Genomic DNA, 18,859 nt, shown 5'->3' with positions numbered 1-18,859 from the left:
AACTGCAGCTCTTGTGGGGTGTTCCTGTTCTGCAGTGGTCAGTACCTACATAAAGTGGTCCAAGGAAGGAAATGCGTTGAACTGGCAACAGGGTCATTAATACACGTGGGGAGTGAAGTAGGCCGGTGTGGTCCGATCCTATAGATGAGCTACTGTAGCTGAAATTGCTAAAAAAGTCAATGCTGGTTCTGATAGAAAGATCTAGTGGAGTCCATTCCTCGATGGGTCAAAGCTGTTTTGGTTGCAAAAGAGGGACCTACACAAAATTAGGTAGGTGGTCATAATGTTATGGCTGATCGGTGTATATCCACTGTTGTTGTCCATAAAAAGATACAGTTTATTGCAGTGGTCATTCATTGGCATTTGGCAACCAAATTATGACATAAGACCATAACATTTGTTATTTGGAAGAGCTCTTGTGACAACTTCCCTGTCTAGTTACTGTGTAACTTTTTTAGATTATATAATGTCAATATACAGTAGTTGGCTTTTCAAGACAGTTCTCACATGCATGTTACAGGAAATAATACTGTGTTTTTACAATACAGTATTTGCAACTATAAAAGTAAACAAATAAACTACTCATGTGACACATGATGTCCATATAGTTAATCTACTGATAAAATGCAATAACTTACTTTTAAATGATCAAAGTAAGATGTGTTTCCCTTTTCAGGTTCCTGCTAAATTCAAGAAAGTAGATGCATGACACTTTAATCTCAAACTAGATACACTAGATAAGTGCTTTACTCAAGTTAAGCCACAACAGGAAACTCAGTCTTTCAGCTTTAAGCCCAGTTTGAAATGATACAATACACTGAGCACTTGATACTTTTTTTGTGGTTATAATTTTTTTGCCCCACCACAATACTGCACTGCACATACTGCCACACTCCATGGCATGTTTAATATTGTATTAGCAAAAATAACTGAATATATGTCCTCATGAGCAAATTAATAACATTTTATAAATCCATATCATTAAGGCACCCTAACATCTTGATTGTTAGACAAAGAATGCAAAGGCAACTGGGTAAAGAATGCATTATAGCCCTATTATATATATTATACATCATTATAAACCTTAAAAGGGTCTCAAATGTAGTAAGCTGTCTAATTTGACAGCATTTTTTAACATTAGACGCTAGGCTTGGGCGGTATCCAAATTTTGATACCATCAAACCGCCTCCCTATTTTACCCCGGTATACGGTATTACCGTATATAATAATTAAAAAATTATGACGTAATCAGACGGCTTCACTATAATGTTGGCTTGTGCCTAAACCCTTTAGAAACTGAATACCAAACACTAATACTGAAACAATAACAAAATAACCTGCACAACAATATTAACAACTTTTATTAGCAACAACTAGCAGTTTATGAAAAAAGTTAAATACTAAGCTCAAACAGAATTAACCAGTTGTCGGTTAAAAAAGTGATCTCTAAATTAGGCTATTATAGACAGTGGACTAAACGCGACTACAGTTAGCCATCTCATTCCAATTTCCAGGATATTTTTGTGTGAAGTGAACAAATCCCTCACACTCAATTTTTCACAACTTGCCTGTTTGTACTTATAAACCAATAAAAACATTTGGCGCAAAGTCACGGCATTTGGGTTCTGGCGCAAGGTCACTGCGTTTCGTGCACTCGCGTTGCATCAAGCTAAAATTTAATCAAAGCAACAGTCTCAGACTTGAAGAAAATTGCTGAACATTTAAACCTATTTTCTGCACATTCCACCATATTTTAATGAAATAAAGTCCTCTTTCTGTTAACTTTAATTTCTGCATATTCCAGCAAATAAAATAAAAATATTTTTTGTAAAATCCAGCAATAAAATATTTAAAACGAAAGTCTTTCCTGGTTGTATTCAGAATTATTAACATTCACGTCTTTTAACAGTAAAGTGCAGATTAAGTTTTTTTTTTGTAAATCATTAGACATTTTTACCACTTAATTAGGTTTTGCTTTGTAGAAAGCCTTTCTTTAAAGTGAATTTCGTTTTGTATAAATTGTGTCTTAATTTTAATAAATGTTTTATCAACCAATTGCACGTATTTAATAAATTAAAAGCAAATATAGTAGACAATATAATAACCATGACATGGAGGCGCCGACACGGCGCGTTCGCTTGCATTGCATTGTTAACTAGAACGCACGGACCTCATCATAAATAAATGAAACTCATACATCAGCATTTAATATCTTTGCTGCATTTTTCTAAAACAGACAAGGGCTTTCTCGCGGCTTGCATCAGCAAAGCATTGCATCGTCCATGTTGCACTTAACAGAAGTTAACACTTGTCTTTTTGAAAAATAAAAAAGTAATAATAATTATACAAAAGAGTTGTTCTAGTCGTTATTAGAAGGCAGTTAGACCTGCCTTGGCGGTGCGTCTTTAATGCATTCTGAAGGTGCCTGTTTTATCGTTTTGCAGTCTATTAGGCAACATTCCGCATAAGATGGGTTTAGATTTGGAATTACATTACATCTACATTTTAGTGCTAACTGATAAGGTGATGATGATCATCATCTTTCTTTATTATTTTTAGCACTACCTCAAACTTAAGCGCCGTCTCTCCGGAGCTGTCATTTTCTTAAATAAGCCGTGGCAGTGTTTCAAATGAGCTTCTAATAAGACAAACGCCTTTATTTTCCACGCGATCACCTTACCAAAACCATTTTGAAACTAAGGAGTCATTTGTCCTCTGATTACATACAAGCAGCATACAAGCTCCTCGGCGACACGTTTGCGGGAATCATGTTTCGCATGAGCCGGAGGCAGAGCAGCAGAGAGATGCGACAGAGTTGCGAAATTGCAGGCGCGGCTCGAAATGGCTGTTATTTCAAACAGCGTAACTTGTTTTAAACTAATCAGTTAATGGCTCGGTGGTCGTTGAAGAAAATGTTTAGTTTTCGCCATCCCTAATTTAATATTTAATCCTTGTCTGCTATATAAGTTCATTGTTTTTTTTTAAAGGCCGGTATGGCGGTATAGAAATTGATACCTTTGCTATTTTTAGATCCCGCGGTATACCATATTACCGTATTACCGCCCAAGCCTATTAGACGCCTACAAATGCTGTCTGGGTAGCTGGAGGGTCCTATGGTCAAGCAACAGAACGTGCACAGCGTACGCGCGCCACCTGCAGGACAGGTGCACACATGAACGCGCCTCTGTCAACTCAAGGCGTTGAGAGATGAGGGAAGTCAGACAGCTGTAGCTTTAGTCATAATTTTGTTATAATGACACCTCTTTCTGTCACACAGACCTGTCAGAAAGCACAGTAATACTACACAGAGAGTGTGTTTATTTCGTCCTGTTGTGTTTTGCTGTGGGTGAAGATGGCGCAAGCGTTATCTGAAGAGGAGTTTCATCGCATGCAGGTACAAACAGCTTCTTATTTTTACTCATCTTAACGATATGAGATTGTTAATATGTTTAAAAGCGATACTGCTTGTAAATAGGCAAACATGTGTTTACTTAAGGGCTGCAAGATGTGATTGGTCATCTCCTCAGCGGATAAACACAACATTAGCTTTAGCCGCTAGCATGTCCAGCTAACGGTTATGAGGCGAAAAAATGATTTTGTTGACATTTTATTAAATGAATGTAGTAGTTTGGTTCATAAGAAGACCGTCTGGCTAAATGTCATTTATCAGTGTCATTGATGGGTGTGTGACGTGTAACAGAGAGATGTGTGTTTACCCTGCTAGCATGCTAACGTGTCATTAGTGTCCATTAGCAACGTTAGCATGTAATGCAGCTATTAACATTTTATTTGTGAACCACTAAGGGTCTCTTTTAAATGACGTGGTGAATTTTGACAAATTTTCTGTCAGTAAAATTAAATTCCATATTGTTTCCATAATTTTTATTCATACTCATTGTTTTTTGTGCACTAGCATCCTCTTGTTTACATGGCCAGATGAAGCTAATATTCAGAGCAACCAGTTTGTCAGACTCATTCATTAAAATTTTCCATTGCGTTGATAAACCCTTTATATGTTGAAAACAGCTTGCTTACTAACTGAATGTTTTACATAAATAGAAATACACAGGGATTTAATTTCATTTTTATGTTATGTTGTTTCCTTGGTGGTCACCTTGCTTTTAAACAGTTATCTATATGATTAGTTATCTATATGGGCAATTCCTTGCAAATGTCAATCTTATTATAAAAAAATAAGTTTTTTTTTTCTTAACTATACTGAAATCTTAGATTTCAATATTTGGTGGTTTAAATACCCATGCAAAGTCTATTAAAGCTTTTATAGTTTTATTAATAGTGAAGTATTTGCAAATTTCAGAAATGTCACGTCCGTAACAGATACATGTCACGTCCATAACGTTGAAGAGCTGCCCTTCGTCTATTTGTTGGGTATTATTGCATCTGGATTGTGCATTTTAATTAACTTTGACTTTATTACTACAAAGTATGTTTTCTTTTTTTTTGTGTAGGTCCTATGTGTCATATATTTCAAGTTTTGATTGCAAATGTCACATCCATAATGCTGTAATTGCTTGCATGACTTTTTTTATAAATCAGTCTTTTAATGTGTGTTTCCTCAGGCTCAGCTCTTGGAGTTGAGAACGCAGAACTACCAGTTATCTGATGAGCTGCGGAAAAATACAGCAGGTTAGTAAAGACTGTTAACACAACCATTCCCTATTCAATACATTCACTCACAGACTGTATTTGTTCACCAGCTTATAATCTGTACTACTCCATCAAAAGTAATCCATGGAGTAATTAAATGTCTTCTGAAGCAATGTGATTTTTTTTTCGTAGGAAACATTTATATTTCATACTTCATAAACTAAGACCGTGTGCATGTTTGCAAGAGAGTTGAGGTCAGGTGGAAGGCTGACCTCTGACCTGACATTAAAACAACCTATAGCAACTATCCAGTGCCATTTTAAAGCTGAAAAAAAAAGTCATAAATTGCATGCCATTAATGGCATGAGATAACATAATTAAACAAAGTGTGATTTTTATGTTATAGAGCTGAACAGTGTTCGTCAGAAGATCTCAACCTTGGAGAAAGACTATGTGAAAGCACAGAAGGTAAAGACTTTTATTATCATGCACTGCAACAAATGACTTTTTTACTTAGTATTTTTGTCTTGTTTTCAGTACCAATATATAACAATTCATAATTCAAGATTAGTGATTGACCGATGCTGGTTTTTTATTATCGATACCAAATATTTGGATGCTGAACAAACCCTTATAATAATAACAATCATAGGGGCCTTAAAGAGTGATGATGAATAATTTTATATTAATTAATTTATTATATAATAATATTAATATTAACTTAATGAATCATTTCACTGGAATAATACATTGTCAGGAAAGGAACAAACCAGCAGCGGATCCGCACCGGAGTCTTAAAACACCCACAAGATTAATACGTTTATCGGTCAGTCCGATATTACAAAACTGATACCTGATAATGAATTAAATGCTTAATATAATGATAAAATGCTTACACTGCAAAAAATTATTTTCAAGAAAATTAATTCTTAGTAACTTTGTCTTGTTTTTGGACCAAAAATATCCAATTTAAGTGATTTTGTGCATTAAACAAGCAAAAAAATCTGCCAATGGTGTAAGCAAATTTTTCTTGAATTTAGTGTTTAACAAAAAAGTTAAGATTTTTTCTTATCACATTGGCAGATTTTTTTGCTTTCTTAAGCCACAAATTCACTTAAAATGTATGTTTTTTTATTAGGTAACTTATTTTCTTAGGTAATTTTGCTCATTGAGTAAATGCATTTTAATTTAAGAATGTTTATATATTTGTACTGAAAACAAGACAAAAATACGTAAGTAAGAAAGTCATTATTTGCAGTATGAGCTTTGTTGGTGGCCTTTGTTTCCAGTACATGGCCTTGTAAATGTGCTGTGTGCACGCAGTTGACTGTGCAGTAATCGTGACTGAGAGTAAATGACTGTGCCAGTCTATTACACTTGTTTGCCCATTTTCTCCCCACTTCCGCAGTCGAGTAAAGATGAAGTATTTGCACTGGAAGCTCATAAAATCTCTCAAGAGTGCAGAAAGTGTTCCCGCAGCTTCGTTGGTACAGCACTGCGACACCAAGGTCATGTGTTGACACCCATTTAAGGGCGATTTATAGTCGTGCGTAGGTCCTACGGCGTAGCTACGGCGCCGGCTATCCGTAGCCTGTGCGTAGCTCTGCGTAGCCTGACGCGCACCTCACAAAATTTCTAACAGCGCGTCGGCTCTACGCGGACCGTAAGCACTGTGATTGGTCCACCAGAACCCCTCCCGTCAGGTAAAAAAACTGCGTCATAGGTATTTCCGTTTGAGACGGTGAAAACAAAGATGAGCCAAGTTGAGGAGTGATTTAACTCAAACTGCAACATTAGTCGCTGTTTATTTACTTCCATCATTGCTGGTCTTCTCAAATTATACACAACAACTGACGCGGAACCTGCGCCGTCGCTGCTACGCCGTAGGACCTATGCACGACTATAAATCGCCCTTAAGAGCTATACTGAATATGCACTGACCTTGTTGTGCAGATATGGCCTTGCATTTGTGACTCAGCATCGCCAGGTGTTTTTTAAATATACAAGTTGTGAAGTCCTGCCCTTTAACATCCCCAACATATCAAGGAGTTGCATCTGTCTTTGGATTTTTGGTGTCTCCCCTATTTTAGCAGTTATTGCACTTAAATAGTGATTGTTATGATTTTTCCATTTCTCATTTTTACCCTCAGGCTTTGAACAAAAGCAAGAAAGCACAGGTGAGTTTCTTTCTGATACATTTAATTAAATGCAATGTTTGTGAATTGCTCTGAATATTGAATATCACGTATGGAGGAATGTATGCGCATGCTTGGTAACTGTTGTATATATACTTTTTTTTAAGGAGGTAGATGCATTGCTCAGTGAGAACAAGATGCTTCAGGGGAAGTTACACAGTCAGGAAGATGATTTTCGATTGCAAAACAGCACCCTTATGCAAGAGCTGTCCAAGGTGCTGAGCCCACTCCTTCTTTTGCTTTTACAAAATAACACATGGCATTACTCTTCAGTTTTATGACCGGTTACATTTTTTGTGTAGTTATGTTCCCAGATTGAACAGTTGGAGCTAGAGAATCAAGGATTGAGGGATGGTCAAGGTTTGGAAAGACCCGCCTCCAGCCCCACCTCTGCTGAGCTCCTGCGGCTCCAGGCTGAAAACTCCGCCCTGCAGAAGACATTGACAGGTAAGGCAAGATCATGTCTGTGAGGCATACATGCTCCAATCATTTGCATGAAAAGCCTTAAGGCATCAAAACTGTTTTATTAAGTATATTTGCATGTGTTTATGTAGCTATTCAAGAACGCAAAGATGTCCTCATCGATGGAGAGGCTGACACTAATGGAGTCCAGTCAGAGGCCAGCGGTCACAGTGAAGACACCGGTGTCCCAGGCAGTAATGAAGTGGACCAGGTAACAGATTATGGGTTTGAATCAACAGTGCAGTTTTGTGAGGACTGGTTTGTTTTTGTAGTCAAAAAGCCTTAAAGGCTTTTATGTCATTGAGTTGTCTTCGGTTGTTGTCTTATAGCTTAGAGCCCTGCATTTCTGCCCAAGCTCGACAGGGCCCGACCTTTTTACGCCCCTCGGGTCGGGTTTCGGGCCAATTTTAACGTCACAGCTGATAAGCGGTCTGCCACTAACCGCTTGGCTATCATAAAAAAAACTAACAAACAAAAATGCTCTAAAATGTAAAAAAAAAAAGAAATAACTATTTTGCCATTTAAAACAAAACTGAACGTCTCTCTTGCCATACTTCCTGCGTCCCTGTAACGCCGTCTTTGGCAATATTTCAGATAGCAATCTACTTCTTGGCTTCCCCATCACCCTGTCTTTGTCATTAAGCCTCACCATTGGTTGAATTTGATATACACATTCAGACACACTTACCCCTGGAGGCGTCCTCAAAGTGTCACAGCAGTGACGCGGCGTGAGTTCCCTCAAAAGGTAACTGTAACAATGTATCTTAAAAAGGAAACACGATGTAACGTTGCTCTCACTTGAAATGTGTCCCCACATTTAGTCTTGAATTTGAGGGGGATTTGCACCTGGAAAGTCCTTGAATTTGAAGTTAAGTAAGGTGTGGGAACCCTAAATTTAATGTTTTGTTAAGGCTGTAGGTTGTCATGTCAAAATGTTTGCATTTAAAATATCGACCTCATTATAATCTTTTAGCTTGCTATAAAGCTATTCTTAAACCACTTTTTGAAACTTCCAACTTCAATTTAAGAAGTTAATAGTATTTTAAGGGCATTGTTGATTCAGCTCTCTTCTGCTGAAGTTCTTGGAGGTCAGGTTTAATGCAGCGGTCACAAAGGCTGTGTAAATATTGGCAGACACAGCAGAGACGCCACCATCAGCCGTTTCTGAGACCTCATCAGCACAGGAAAGATAAAGGCAATGCATGGACAGTAAACCAGTGCGTAGGTCAAATCAATTAGTAAATCAACAGCCAGTCTGTTTTTACCATTACAGACAACATAAAACATCATAGCAACAATTCTTGCTTTTAATCTGTCTGCTAAGTATTTTATGTCCTCTTTTTCTCTGCAGGCCGAAGTGCAGGATGTGAAACCAGAACGAGATAATGATCGTAGCGGTGAGTACGTCCTTTCTTTTCAAATGTGTGACCTTATTAAACTCACAGAAAAGGTAATCGAGAGGTAATTGATCTAAAAGCAGCACTTGGTTGCACAATGTTTTATCTTAAAGATATTTAGGCCTTGCCTGTGAAACCAGTGGTTAAAGGGTTAGGGTTAACTTGTTTATGTTGAAATTGCAGATGTAAAGTTGAAGCTCCAAACAGTGATGGAAGAGAAAAGCTTATTAAGAGAGCAACTGCAGTCACTGGAGGTAAAACATCAGTGTTACCCTTTATATACCCAAAAACTGCTGCTGATAGTGTGTGTTTGTTTTCTCTTTTTGCTAATTTATGTATTTAAACTGTTTTCTGGAGTAATTAAAGAAGCAGACATCGACCAGTTACTAATCATCATAAAAATAACTGTTTTGAGTTTTACCATTTACTTGCATTTATTGCTGGATGTAATATTTATTTTTCAATTCTTTTTTTAAATAATTTGCTCAAACCAAAGTCTTGACAACAATTAAAATGTTTGTCTTGGCAATTCTGTAATATTTTATATTTTAAAATATTTTAAATTTTCAGACATCCAAGCAGACAGAAATTGTAAAACTTCAAGAAGAAAATGCTAAGGTAAGTTGATGTCGACACGAAAACAAAATGTTACCCTATTTACTGTCTCTGTCTTATTGTGCATGTTTCAAAGGTTTACATTGTTTAAAAAAATTTAATAATGTGTTGATGTTGTCACATTTTAATGTTTATGTTTGTCTTTTTCCGTTTTTTTTTTTCAAGTTATCTGACAAACTGAAGAAAAAACAAGAGAGGTAAGTGCTGGTTGCTTGCTGACAATTTTGCTTTTCTTTTTTACCTAAATCTCTATCCTAGAAAAACTCTTAAAAAACACAAACTGAATTGTGTATTGATAATGTCTGCATAATCTTGCGCTGATTTCAGTATGACAATGATGAAGTGATTTTCTACCCAACCAGCTAAAATATTTAAGAAAGAATAAAAAATTCAACAGGTGTGGTCCAGATGATTTTTCATTTCAAATATTACCATCATTTAATTTTCATTACAATTTCAGTAATACACTGACATTTCCTATGGGACGGTTTCCTAAACAGGGTTTATCCTAGTCCCAGATTTAAATGCATGTTTGAGCTGCCTTAATTTTAAAACACCTTGTACTAACACATCTAAACATATATCAGTGCCATTGTTTTGTCTCAAGATGCACACCAGTAGTTTTTTGTAAGGTATGTTTGTTAAAACTACCTAAATGCCCTAATATAACTAAGGACTAGTCCTGGATTAATCTAAACCGTGTACGGGAAATCGCTCCTATGTGTTATAGTTTCTTGTCCAATCAGATCCTCTTATTGTTAACTCAATGATAGACCAATGTCAAAGGAAAGATTCTGTACATGAACTGTGTTTCTGTCCGTTGTTCTTGTTTTATTGGATCACAAGATATTATCTGTTATTTTTATTATTGTCGTGTCTATTTATGCTTCTGTTTCAGCTTTCAGCGACTACAGGTTGAGAAAGAAGCACTTTACAATGACAGCAGGTGAGAGAGACAAACCAGAAGAATTTGGGATTTCTGAAAAATAAGCTCTGTGTTTCAAACCATTAAACAAACCGACTAGTGTTTAATTCAGAGAAAATGCACAAACTGTGACATTTTTATTACATTTAGGTATTTAGCAAATTAAAATATATTATAATTAGAATATTGCACAACTGTCAAAGCTACAACATCCTATAGCATTTAATATCCTAGATAATATTGCGTACACACTAAATGCGAAGAATGCTTTCGCAATGGGTTCCAACTTGCATGGAAGACACATTTAAGGCATAGTGCATGATCGCGGCAATCTTGCCACCCAATTCGCGTCAATCACATTGCTCCACGCAAATTCGCATCTATTCGCTTCTTTGTATTGACATTGTATTAGGTATGTGAAGATTCCTGGATTTGCACTGTGCATCTGCATAAAACTGTAACAATGCGATACATCAGTTTAAAGACTGTGCATTGGTTATAAATTTGCATTTGCATTGAGATGCATCATTCCTAACATATTTTGCATTGATAAAAAAAAATATTTATGCCTAGGGGTATGATTCTTGTTTCGGGTGCGAGAGGTCCCGGGTTCAAATCCCGGACGAGCCCCCAAATTTTTTTACATTTCGGTTCAGCAGTGTGGATGATACTTGTCATGAAACACAGGTAGAAATAGAAATCCCCTAAACAGATAATACATAAATCCTATTCTCTATCTCATATCCTAGTATGCAGTTTTTAATATCACGTCTGTTCACATGACATTGTTTAAGGGGTGCCATAGCGCTTGTTTCTGCTGAATTTACGTTTTTATTTTGGTGTTTAGCTATGCCTGGAAGCAGAGCTACCCAACATTAGTCATATCAAGACTTTGATGGCGTATGATGTATTTGTTTCCACAGGACTAAAATTGATGAGATCCAGCAGAGGAAAGAGGAGGAGCTGAAATCCATAAACCTACGTGTGCAGAAAGTTCAAGCCGATTTAATGGCCGCCAACCAGGTGAGATCCGGAGGCCATCCTGCCAAATTCCATAACATTAAAGCCCATTTGTTGTGGGTATCATTGACCGATCGATGGATGGTCACTAAGGGAATATGATGATAAACATTTGTAAACCCCTGAGAGTGCAGTCGGTGCCTGAGGGACGAACCTCTGCATCTGAGACGTATCTGCAGAGATTAATGGACCGTAGACACCCCACTGCATCCATCACTGTCATACTAAAAATGCATTGAATCTTTCTGGCTGATGCTTTGTGTGTGTGTGATTTCAGAATGTGGCTGAGCTGAAGGAACAGTTGCAGAGTAAACAGAAAGAGCATGAGATGGCCATCCACGCGCTCAAAGATCAGGTACTCGCATCCCTGTTTCTCTACTGCTGTACGTGACGGCAATACATAGAAACCAAGAAAATGTTCAGAGTTCGGTGTACCTACCTACTATTAGCATACATAATGCATAATCTACTTTTTACTATCTCTACAAATAAAGCAAATCTCAGTGTACCCAAGTGCGTTTGATACCCAAAGTGTGGTTCGCTTAAATAGTGTGATCATACGGTGCCTACACGGGTGCTGTGTGCTTACCAAGGTGGCCATTGGCACTTTTCAGTTTGGCACATCCGCCATAGTGTGAGCGTTAACTGTGCCAGTGCATAGTGCAACCTCAGCTGTCACAGTAAACACTATTCTGATATGTTAAGCACAATCGTGATATGTATAGCACATTTGCAACCGTGTGATGATGTGTCCCAAATGATCCCAAATAATAATTCTGCTCAACCGTGAGAGTGATTTAAAGGCATATAAGAAGTCTGCTCATGTGGCCATGCCTTTCGGTTTTCTTCAAAGCAGTTGCATCATAATGACCTTAGCATACTTTGGTCCGGATCAAAACGTGTACTGTGAATATACATTCACTTAAAGCATTATTAGGAACATAATGTTTAATTTCTCATTAATGCAATGGTGTAATGGCGTGGCGGGATGTTTTCTTGGCACACTTTAGGCCCCTTAGTGCCAATTGGGCATCATTTAAATGCCACGGCCTACCTGAGCATTGTTTCTGACCATGCCCATCTCTTTATGACCACCATGTACCCATCCTCTGATGGCTACTTCCAGCAGGATAATACACCATGTCACAAAGCTCGAATCATTTCAAATTGGTTTCTTGAACATGACAAGGAGTTCACTGTACTAAAATGGCCCCCACAGTCACCAGATCTCAACCCAATAGAGCATCTTTGGGATGTGGTGGAACGGGAGCTTCCTGCCCTGGATGTGCATCCCATAAATTTCCATCAACTTCAAGATGCTATCCTATCAATTCAATATGGGCCAACATTTCTAAATAATGCTTTCAGCACCTTGTTGAATCAATGCCATGTAGAATTAATGCAGTTCTGAAGGGGAAAGGGGGTCAAACACCGTATAAGTATGGTGTTCCTAATAATCCTTTAGGTGAGTGTAGCCGTTGTGTCATGCTCGGGTACGTTCCATACAGTTAAGTTAAATGTGTCTTACTCCCTACATCCCACAATGCATTGTGCTTGAACTTCCATTTGAAATGTTTATCATTGGATACTGTGTCATGTTTAATATGCGATAAAAAAAAAATAGAAGGCAATATATAATATGTTGAACAGTTTCTAGTAGCACCGCCAAAGACGCTTGGGGGGAAAATACAGAAGAGTAAAAGTTAATTTCACTTTTTGTTTAATTCTTAAATGTTTATTCCATCACAGATGGTTGTTAGCACATCTCCAGAGAATCTGCAATTTAAAATCTGTTGGTTCGCTGTGTACTAACTGGCTTGTAAATTAAAGCAGACGATTAATCTGCATAAAATTAATGCACTTTTAATGATAAAAGGTGTGACGGATTAAATTCTTTGCCTAATGCGCTGTATGTATAAAGCGCATAAGACTCACATGGGTGTTGTTAGCAGTGTGCAACATTATTTCATTTCTGCAGTGCTTCTTATCAGATCAAATAGAGAAAATTGGGATGTTAATTTAAGTGTGAGGATGCAGTTTACAGCCACGTTTAAACAATTTGGTGTACATGCCACCTTAGGGGCTGATCACACCAAACGCGTTTTAACGCTTGGAAGCGCAAGGCGAGCCGCACTGCTTTTTGGGTTTGATTGGACAATGGAAAGACGTGGATGACGTCTGGCACTTATTTGCTCGCAGTGCTCCTTCAAAAACGCGGGCTGCAAGTGGCGCAAAAAAAATGCAAGCCGTTCGGCGCACATTAAGAGCGGGCATAACGCTCACTGCCGCTCAAATTCATTCATAAAAGGTGCCTGCAACTGCCATAAACGCATTTGGTGTGATCGGCTCCTTAGTGTGTTGTATAATTCAACATGCGTGCCGTCTTTCTTCTGATAACAAACTCCTCTCTCTGTCTTAAAAAGAGAAGTTTGTGGAGTTAATAATCTCAGGAGAGAAGCTGATTTAATTGAGCGTTTATGGAAAGTGGTGCTAAAGATCATCTGAATAATTAAGGATTAGTGGGGTTCAGCAGAGGCGGGTTGGGTCTCTGAGGGCCGCTGCAGGTCCTGCCCACCAGAACTGTGAGGTCACACATCTTAATGAAGCAGCGAGCTGATAAGCTGATGTATTTTTGCTTTCTTTTCTCGTTGATGCAGAAGTGCTTGACTGCATCTAAAAAAAACCTGTATGACTTTGGTTTCTAATTCTGCCTGTTTTCTTCTCTCTTCTTTTTTGGGTTTGTTCTTCTGTTCCCACTAATGTACTCTTCCTGTTTTCATCATCACTCACCCCTCAATCCCACGCTGCATGTGAAACCGTCTGTCTTTATTCATCCAACACATGCCTGTGCATTTCCTCCTCTTTTTTTCTATGCCCTTCCTTTCTTTCAATTTTCTTCTCTCTATTGTTTTTTCATTTGGTTGTTTTTATTTGTTTGTCTTTTGTATACACATGTTTTATTCCTTTTTTCTGATATTCATCTGTTCTTTTGTTTGTTTTTTATTTAACTTTCTTTCTTTCATCCATATATTCATTCAATATTTTGGTTGTCTGTCCTTTGGTTCATCTGTTCTTTCATTCACCGTGTTTGGTTGTCCTTTCTTTTTTCTCTGTTCTGTCTATTGTCTGTACATTCTTTCTTTCATCCACTCCATCTCTCTGTCTCTCTCTCTATCTCTTTCTCTCTCTCTCTCTTTTCTCTTTGGTGGTGTTTGGTGGTGTTTGGGCGGAGCTGCAGGTAGCATGTCAAAGTGCTGTCAGTCAGGAGCAGGTGGAGGGTATGCTGAGTGAGAACGATGCTCTCAGGACAAATCTTGCAGCCCTAGAACAGGTACCTGACTGTGATATGACATCATGACCTTCATCATCATCATCATCCTCCTTCTGTAACCATGTCTGGTTCTTTGTAACATTACATCTCTACTACAGGTGGATCACTGGCATTCTTATGACGTGGCCCTTGCTCATTAGCAGTCCGGACTTTAGTCTTTTTATATAAATATATAAATTAATTCAAATAAATATAATTATACTCCATGTTTAATACAAAACAGTAACTAATTTAAGAAACAATCCATGCCCATTTAAAGGTGCAGTGTGTAAATGTTAGCGGCATCTAGTGGTGAGGTTGCAAATTGCAACCAACGGCTCAGTCCACTGCTCACCCCTTGCTTTGGAAACGCATAGAGAAGATACGGTAGGCGCCACCGGATAAACATGTTCTCATCGGAGATGTCCGTTAAGGGCTTCTGTAGAAACATGGCGGCACAAAATGGCGACTTCCACGTAAGGGGACTCTCGGTGTATGTAGATAAAAACATCTCATTCTAGGGTAATAAAAAAAGTAACGGCTCATTATAAAAAGGTCTTTATACACCCCTGATAATATAGTTTTGTATATTATTTTGCTTTTCTGTCAAGAGATCCTTCTAAAAAATTACACACTCCACCTTTAATCTTTATTTTGAAGAGCACACACTTCTGCAGCATGTCGGCTACAAAATCTGCTGAAACCGGCACTTTAAAATGTGTTGTTGTTTCTAAAAAGTTGTCCATATTTAATACATTTATTTCTTCATTGTACATCTGCCAGACTGGAAAGTTTGTCTCCATATGCATACATAAATGCATACATTTATATAAATCTTGCATGACGGGTTATATTTAGCACTCATGGGTACATTTATTGTCATATTGAATTCTGCTTTGTGCTGAAATGCACACTGCTGAATTTGTTTTAAGCTGTTGACAACCATGCTTAGCCAACACGCTGAAGGCTTAATGTATGTACTGATTTCACATCTTTAATTTGGCATATCCGGAAACAGGGATTGATTCATTTGTCATCTGTTTGTATTTCTCACTCTTCATTCAGTGTTGTGTGTGTGTGTGTGTGTGTCTGTTTTAACTCAACATGTGTGTCTTGTTTCTCAGATTCAAACTGTGAAGACTCAGGAACTGAATTTGCTGAGAGAGCAAAACATGGCACTTAACAGCGAGCTTCAGCAGAGACGTGGTGATCAGGAGAGCTTTCTGGCACAAAGAGATGATCTGAACTCTCAGCTACAGGTCAACATGCAGTTTAACTTACAAACACTTTTGACACATTTCTTACTTTCTGAATACAACACATTTATATGTACAACACAATATTTGCTGTGAAATAAGGATTTAAATGAGGGGTTTTGGATTGGAACAAGATGCCAAGTTTGGTATTTTTTTCTGCCCACAGAGTCAACTGAAAAGTCATTTCAGATCTCAAATATTTATACAAAGAGTTCAGGTGCAAAACCCATCAAAGTGCATCTGACATGTTTTCTTGTAAATGAGCATTAGTTTTATGTTTAGTTTTAATAATTTACCTTTAATGACAATGAAAAGGTTATTAGTCAGTAATTGAAATGCCGTATTTTTACGAATGTCACTATTGTAATTTCGTAGGTATTTAACAAACTTCTCTTCCACAGCAAAACCCTCTTAGTGAATGCAAGCATTTTTGGCAAAAAACGTCCACTTCTGAAAAAAATTCACTTTTTTGGACAAGACACAGTAAACAATTGCAATAAAGATGCAATTAGAAACATTGCAAATGATGAAAGCATACATTAGGGGGTGCTGTGGTCCATGTGACTGCCACATACGTATTCAGGTTCAAGTACTTACAGGGGACAAAAGTTTGAATGTGATCCATGGGGGTTTTTGTGCACTTAGAGAACAAGTGCACAAAGTCAATGTGGTGTTTAAGCGCTATTTCTAACTTGCGCAAGGCGTTGATTAAGCACATTTGAAGCAAAGGTATTTGATTGACATATAATGCGTGCCGATAGCATTCAGTCAATATCATTATCTCATTTTTTATGGAGGTGGCATTTAGCGTATTTTGCATCTGAGCTCTTCATATTAATTTATGTGCAAAACACATTTTTTTTAAAGAGTAAGTTACATTGTAACGACTGGTGTTATACATACAGTTTTCAAAAATCTTGTTTGGGCCTTGTTATAAAGACTTTGACATAGTTATTCAATAAAGTAAGTCAGAAATACTTTATTTGTGCAGTTTTTAGTTTACTTAGATAATTTCCAGTACTTTCTTGTTTGAAAGATCTGTCTGAAACTTCCGACCGATACCCTTGATCTGTCTGTCTCCTCTCATTTATCAGAAATAAGCATGGATGAAAGTAACGTAAAACACAAAACTGACAATGACGAGGCACTTCTGTATATACTGAATATTTTACAGAAAGTAACTTTGAATGCTGTGTGATATTGATGTGTTTGTTTAGAGGTTCTTTATAGTAATTGATTTGTTTCTCTCTGTTGATCAGGAGTCAAACCGAGCAAACAGTCGACTGCTGGAGCAACTCACTGAAGTGGGACTAGATAAAGACAAATTACAGCAGGAGTTAGAAGAGGCCAGAAAGGTAAAGATCACACACACAGACACACAGCGGTCTATTTGATTATATTACATTACATCAGTTACGAACCCTCAGAGAGGACCTGAAATTTGTTAAATGTCAGCAAGTGACCTCCAATACAACTGCATTTCAGACCGATCAGAGCGTGACATCATTGACAAAGTATACATGTACACTTATAATGTGATTATTGCCAATAATCGGAGTAAGGGCAGTAAGATTATACAGAAATATTATAGTTTTATATGCTGCTGTCACATTATTTAAGCTGTTTCTGGATAAAAGCAAACTGCTGCGTCCTAATGTCAAGTTTAAAACGAATTCAGTGCGTGCCAAAAACACACATTCACTATAGTTAGTGTGGTATAAATGTGATTTACAGTGGTTACATGTCCACATACTGCGATTAAAAACAGCGTACGCCACCTGTTTTAATACGATTATGCTTGCTGCGATTATGAGTTGAAGTTTAATCGCAATATTTCCAAAATCGCATTATGAGGGTGCATGTAAACGTTATCATTGTTGGGGTAGATGGCCTAGGTTCAAGAGTCATGGTTTGCTACTACGTTACAAATCATAATTTTATATTGTTTTCATATCAGGCTAATTTTCTGTCTCATAATCCTGACTATAACACAAAACTGTTTAGACATTAATATTATCTTATCTAGTTTATTTTGCTTATATTAAACACACAGACATGCCTCTTTCTGATCCTTTCATACATAAAAGCATTTTAACATGAACGTTTTCTGCTCACTCCATCTTTTGTCTTTATTTAAGCTCCTGTAGATAATCCATCAGTTTGATCTTTTGACCATCATAATGACTCGATTAATGCAAATGCAGCAATCCGATTTAGACATAAATGAGATCCACCTTGGGTTTCTTTATATCAAAGGGACTGTATTTAATACTTTAATATCATTTTACTATTTCCCCTGTAGTAATTTGCATAAAATGGTGATAATTAGTTTTCTGACCCTTAGAATTAAACAGACTGAATTTGCCTCTCTACCTTTTCATTACTACTTTATGTAAATTATGTTATAATTGACAAAACTAATGTCTGGGAAACATTTTTTCCCAATAGAATGTAATTTGCACAAAAACAAATTTGCATTTGTTTTGCATTGTGATTTTTATGTTTATTAGCACATATGCCCCCAAAATTCACGACATGCAACCAATACAGTAATGAAAATGATCCTGCCCAGACACCATGTTTTTTCTTAAAATCATTAAAATCAGCATTAACTAGATTTAATACAAAATTACTTCCATGTACAATAAACCAAAAATACCAAACATTTAATTTGAAATGAATTCTAACCGAATGGGTAGTTACATCAGAGACAGTGACATATGGGGTTCATATCATACCTGACTCTCCAGCCGGTCCTTGTTCTCCCAGACTGCAGATAAGCGTAAGGTCATGCTTGATGAACTGGCCATCGAGACGGCACAGGTGAAGTCTCAGCACAAAGAGGAGCTCGGCGACGTGCGTCTCCAGCATGAGAAAGAGGTGCTGAGCATCAGAGCGCGCTATGAGAAGGAACTCCGGGGCCTCCACGAGGAGAAGAACCGCACGGAAGAGGAGATCCGATCACAGCTGCGAGATGAGAAGGTGAGAAAAGAAAATTAGGGTAGAGATGATAGATGGACCATAAAAGTGGTGTACAATTTGTGACAGCATCTGTGCAGTACAGTTGATCA

At 37.5% G+C, this 18,859-nt stretch overlaps 1 protein-coding gene across 3 annotated transcripts in view; it reads left to right on the top strand.

Annotated features, from left to right (window-relative positions):
* Nucleotides 1-3,159: 3,159 nt before the first annotated feature.
* The window catches only part of gripap1 (GRIP1 associated protein 1), a 65,975-nt gene continuing 50,275 nt past the window's right edge, over nt 3,160-18,859 (top strand). For 2 of the 3 annotated variants that reach the window (XR_010525932.2, XM_065248122.2), the window contains exons 1-18: nt 3,160-3,394; nt 4,581-4,647; nt 5,015-5,076; nt 6,759-6,785; nt 6,911-7,018; nt 7,106-7,250; nt 7,358-7,476; nt 8,617-8,662; nt 8,846-8,916; nt 9,233-9,280; nt 9,443-9,474; nt 10,176-10,223; nt 11,126-11,225; nt 11,500-11,577; nt 14,461-14,553; nt 15,657-15,791; nt 17,048-17,143; nt 18,558-18,770. Coding sequence is in view for 2 of the 3 variants with exons in the window: in XM_065248122.2 (XP_065104194.1) it covers nt 3,353-3,394; nt 4,581-4,647; nt 5,015-5,076; nt 6,759-6,785; nt 6,911-7,018; nt 7,106-7,250; nt 7,358-7,476; nt 8,617-8,662; nt 8,846-8,916; nt 9,233-9,280; nt 9,443-9,474; nt 10,176-10,223; nt 11,126-11,225; nt 11,500-11,577; nt 14,461-14,553; nt 15,657-15,791; nt 17,048-17,143; nt 18,558-18,770 (1,530 nt within the window). In the remaining variant the exon portion in view is untranslated. The remainder of the gene's footprint in view (nt 3,395-4,580; nt 4,648-5,014; nt 5,077-6,758; nt 6,786-6,910; nt 7,019-7,105; nt 7,251-7,357; nt 7,477-8,616; nt 8,663-8,845; nt 8,917-9,232; nt 9,281-9,442; nt 9,475-10,175; nt 10,224-11,125; nt 11,226-11,499; nt 11,578-14,460; nt 14,554-15,656; nt 15,792-17,047; nt 17,144-18,557; nt 18,771-18,859) is intronic. The other variant, XM_065248123.2, reaches the window with a different exon arrangement.

Source organism: Paramisgurnus dabryanus, chromosome 11 (assembly GCF_030506205.2).
Source record: "Paramisgurnus dabryanus chromosome 11, PD_genome_1.1, whole genome shotgun sequence".
Taxonomy (NCBI): domain Eukaryota; kingdom Metazoa; phylum Chordata; class Actinopteri; order Cypriniformes; family Cobitidae; genus Paramisgurnus; species Paramisgurnus dabryanus.
The sequence above is the reverse complement of the archived record's forward strand: the minus strand, read 5'-3'. Positions and strand labels throughout refer to the sequence as shown.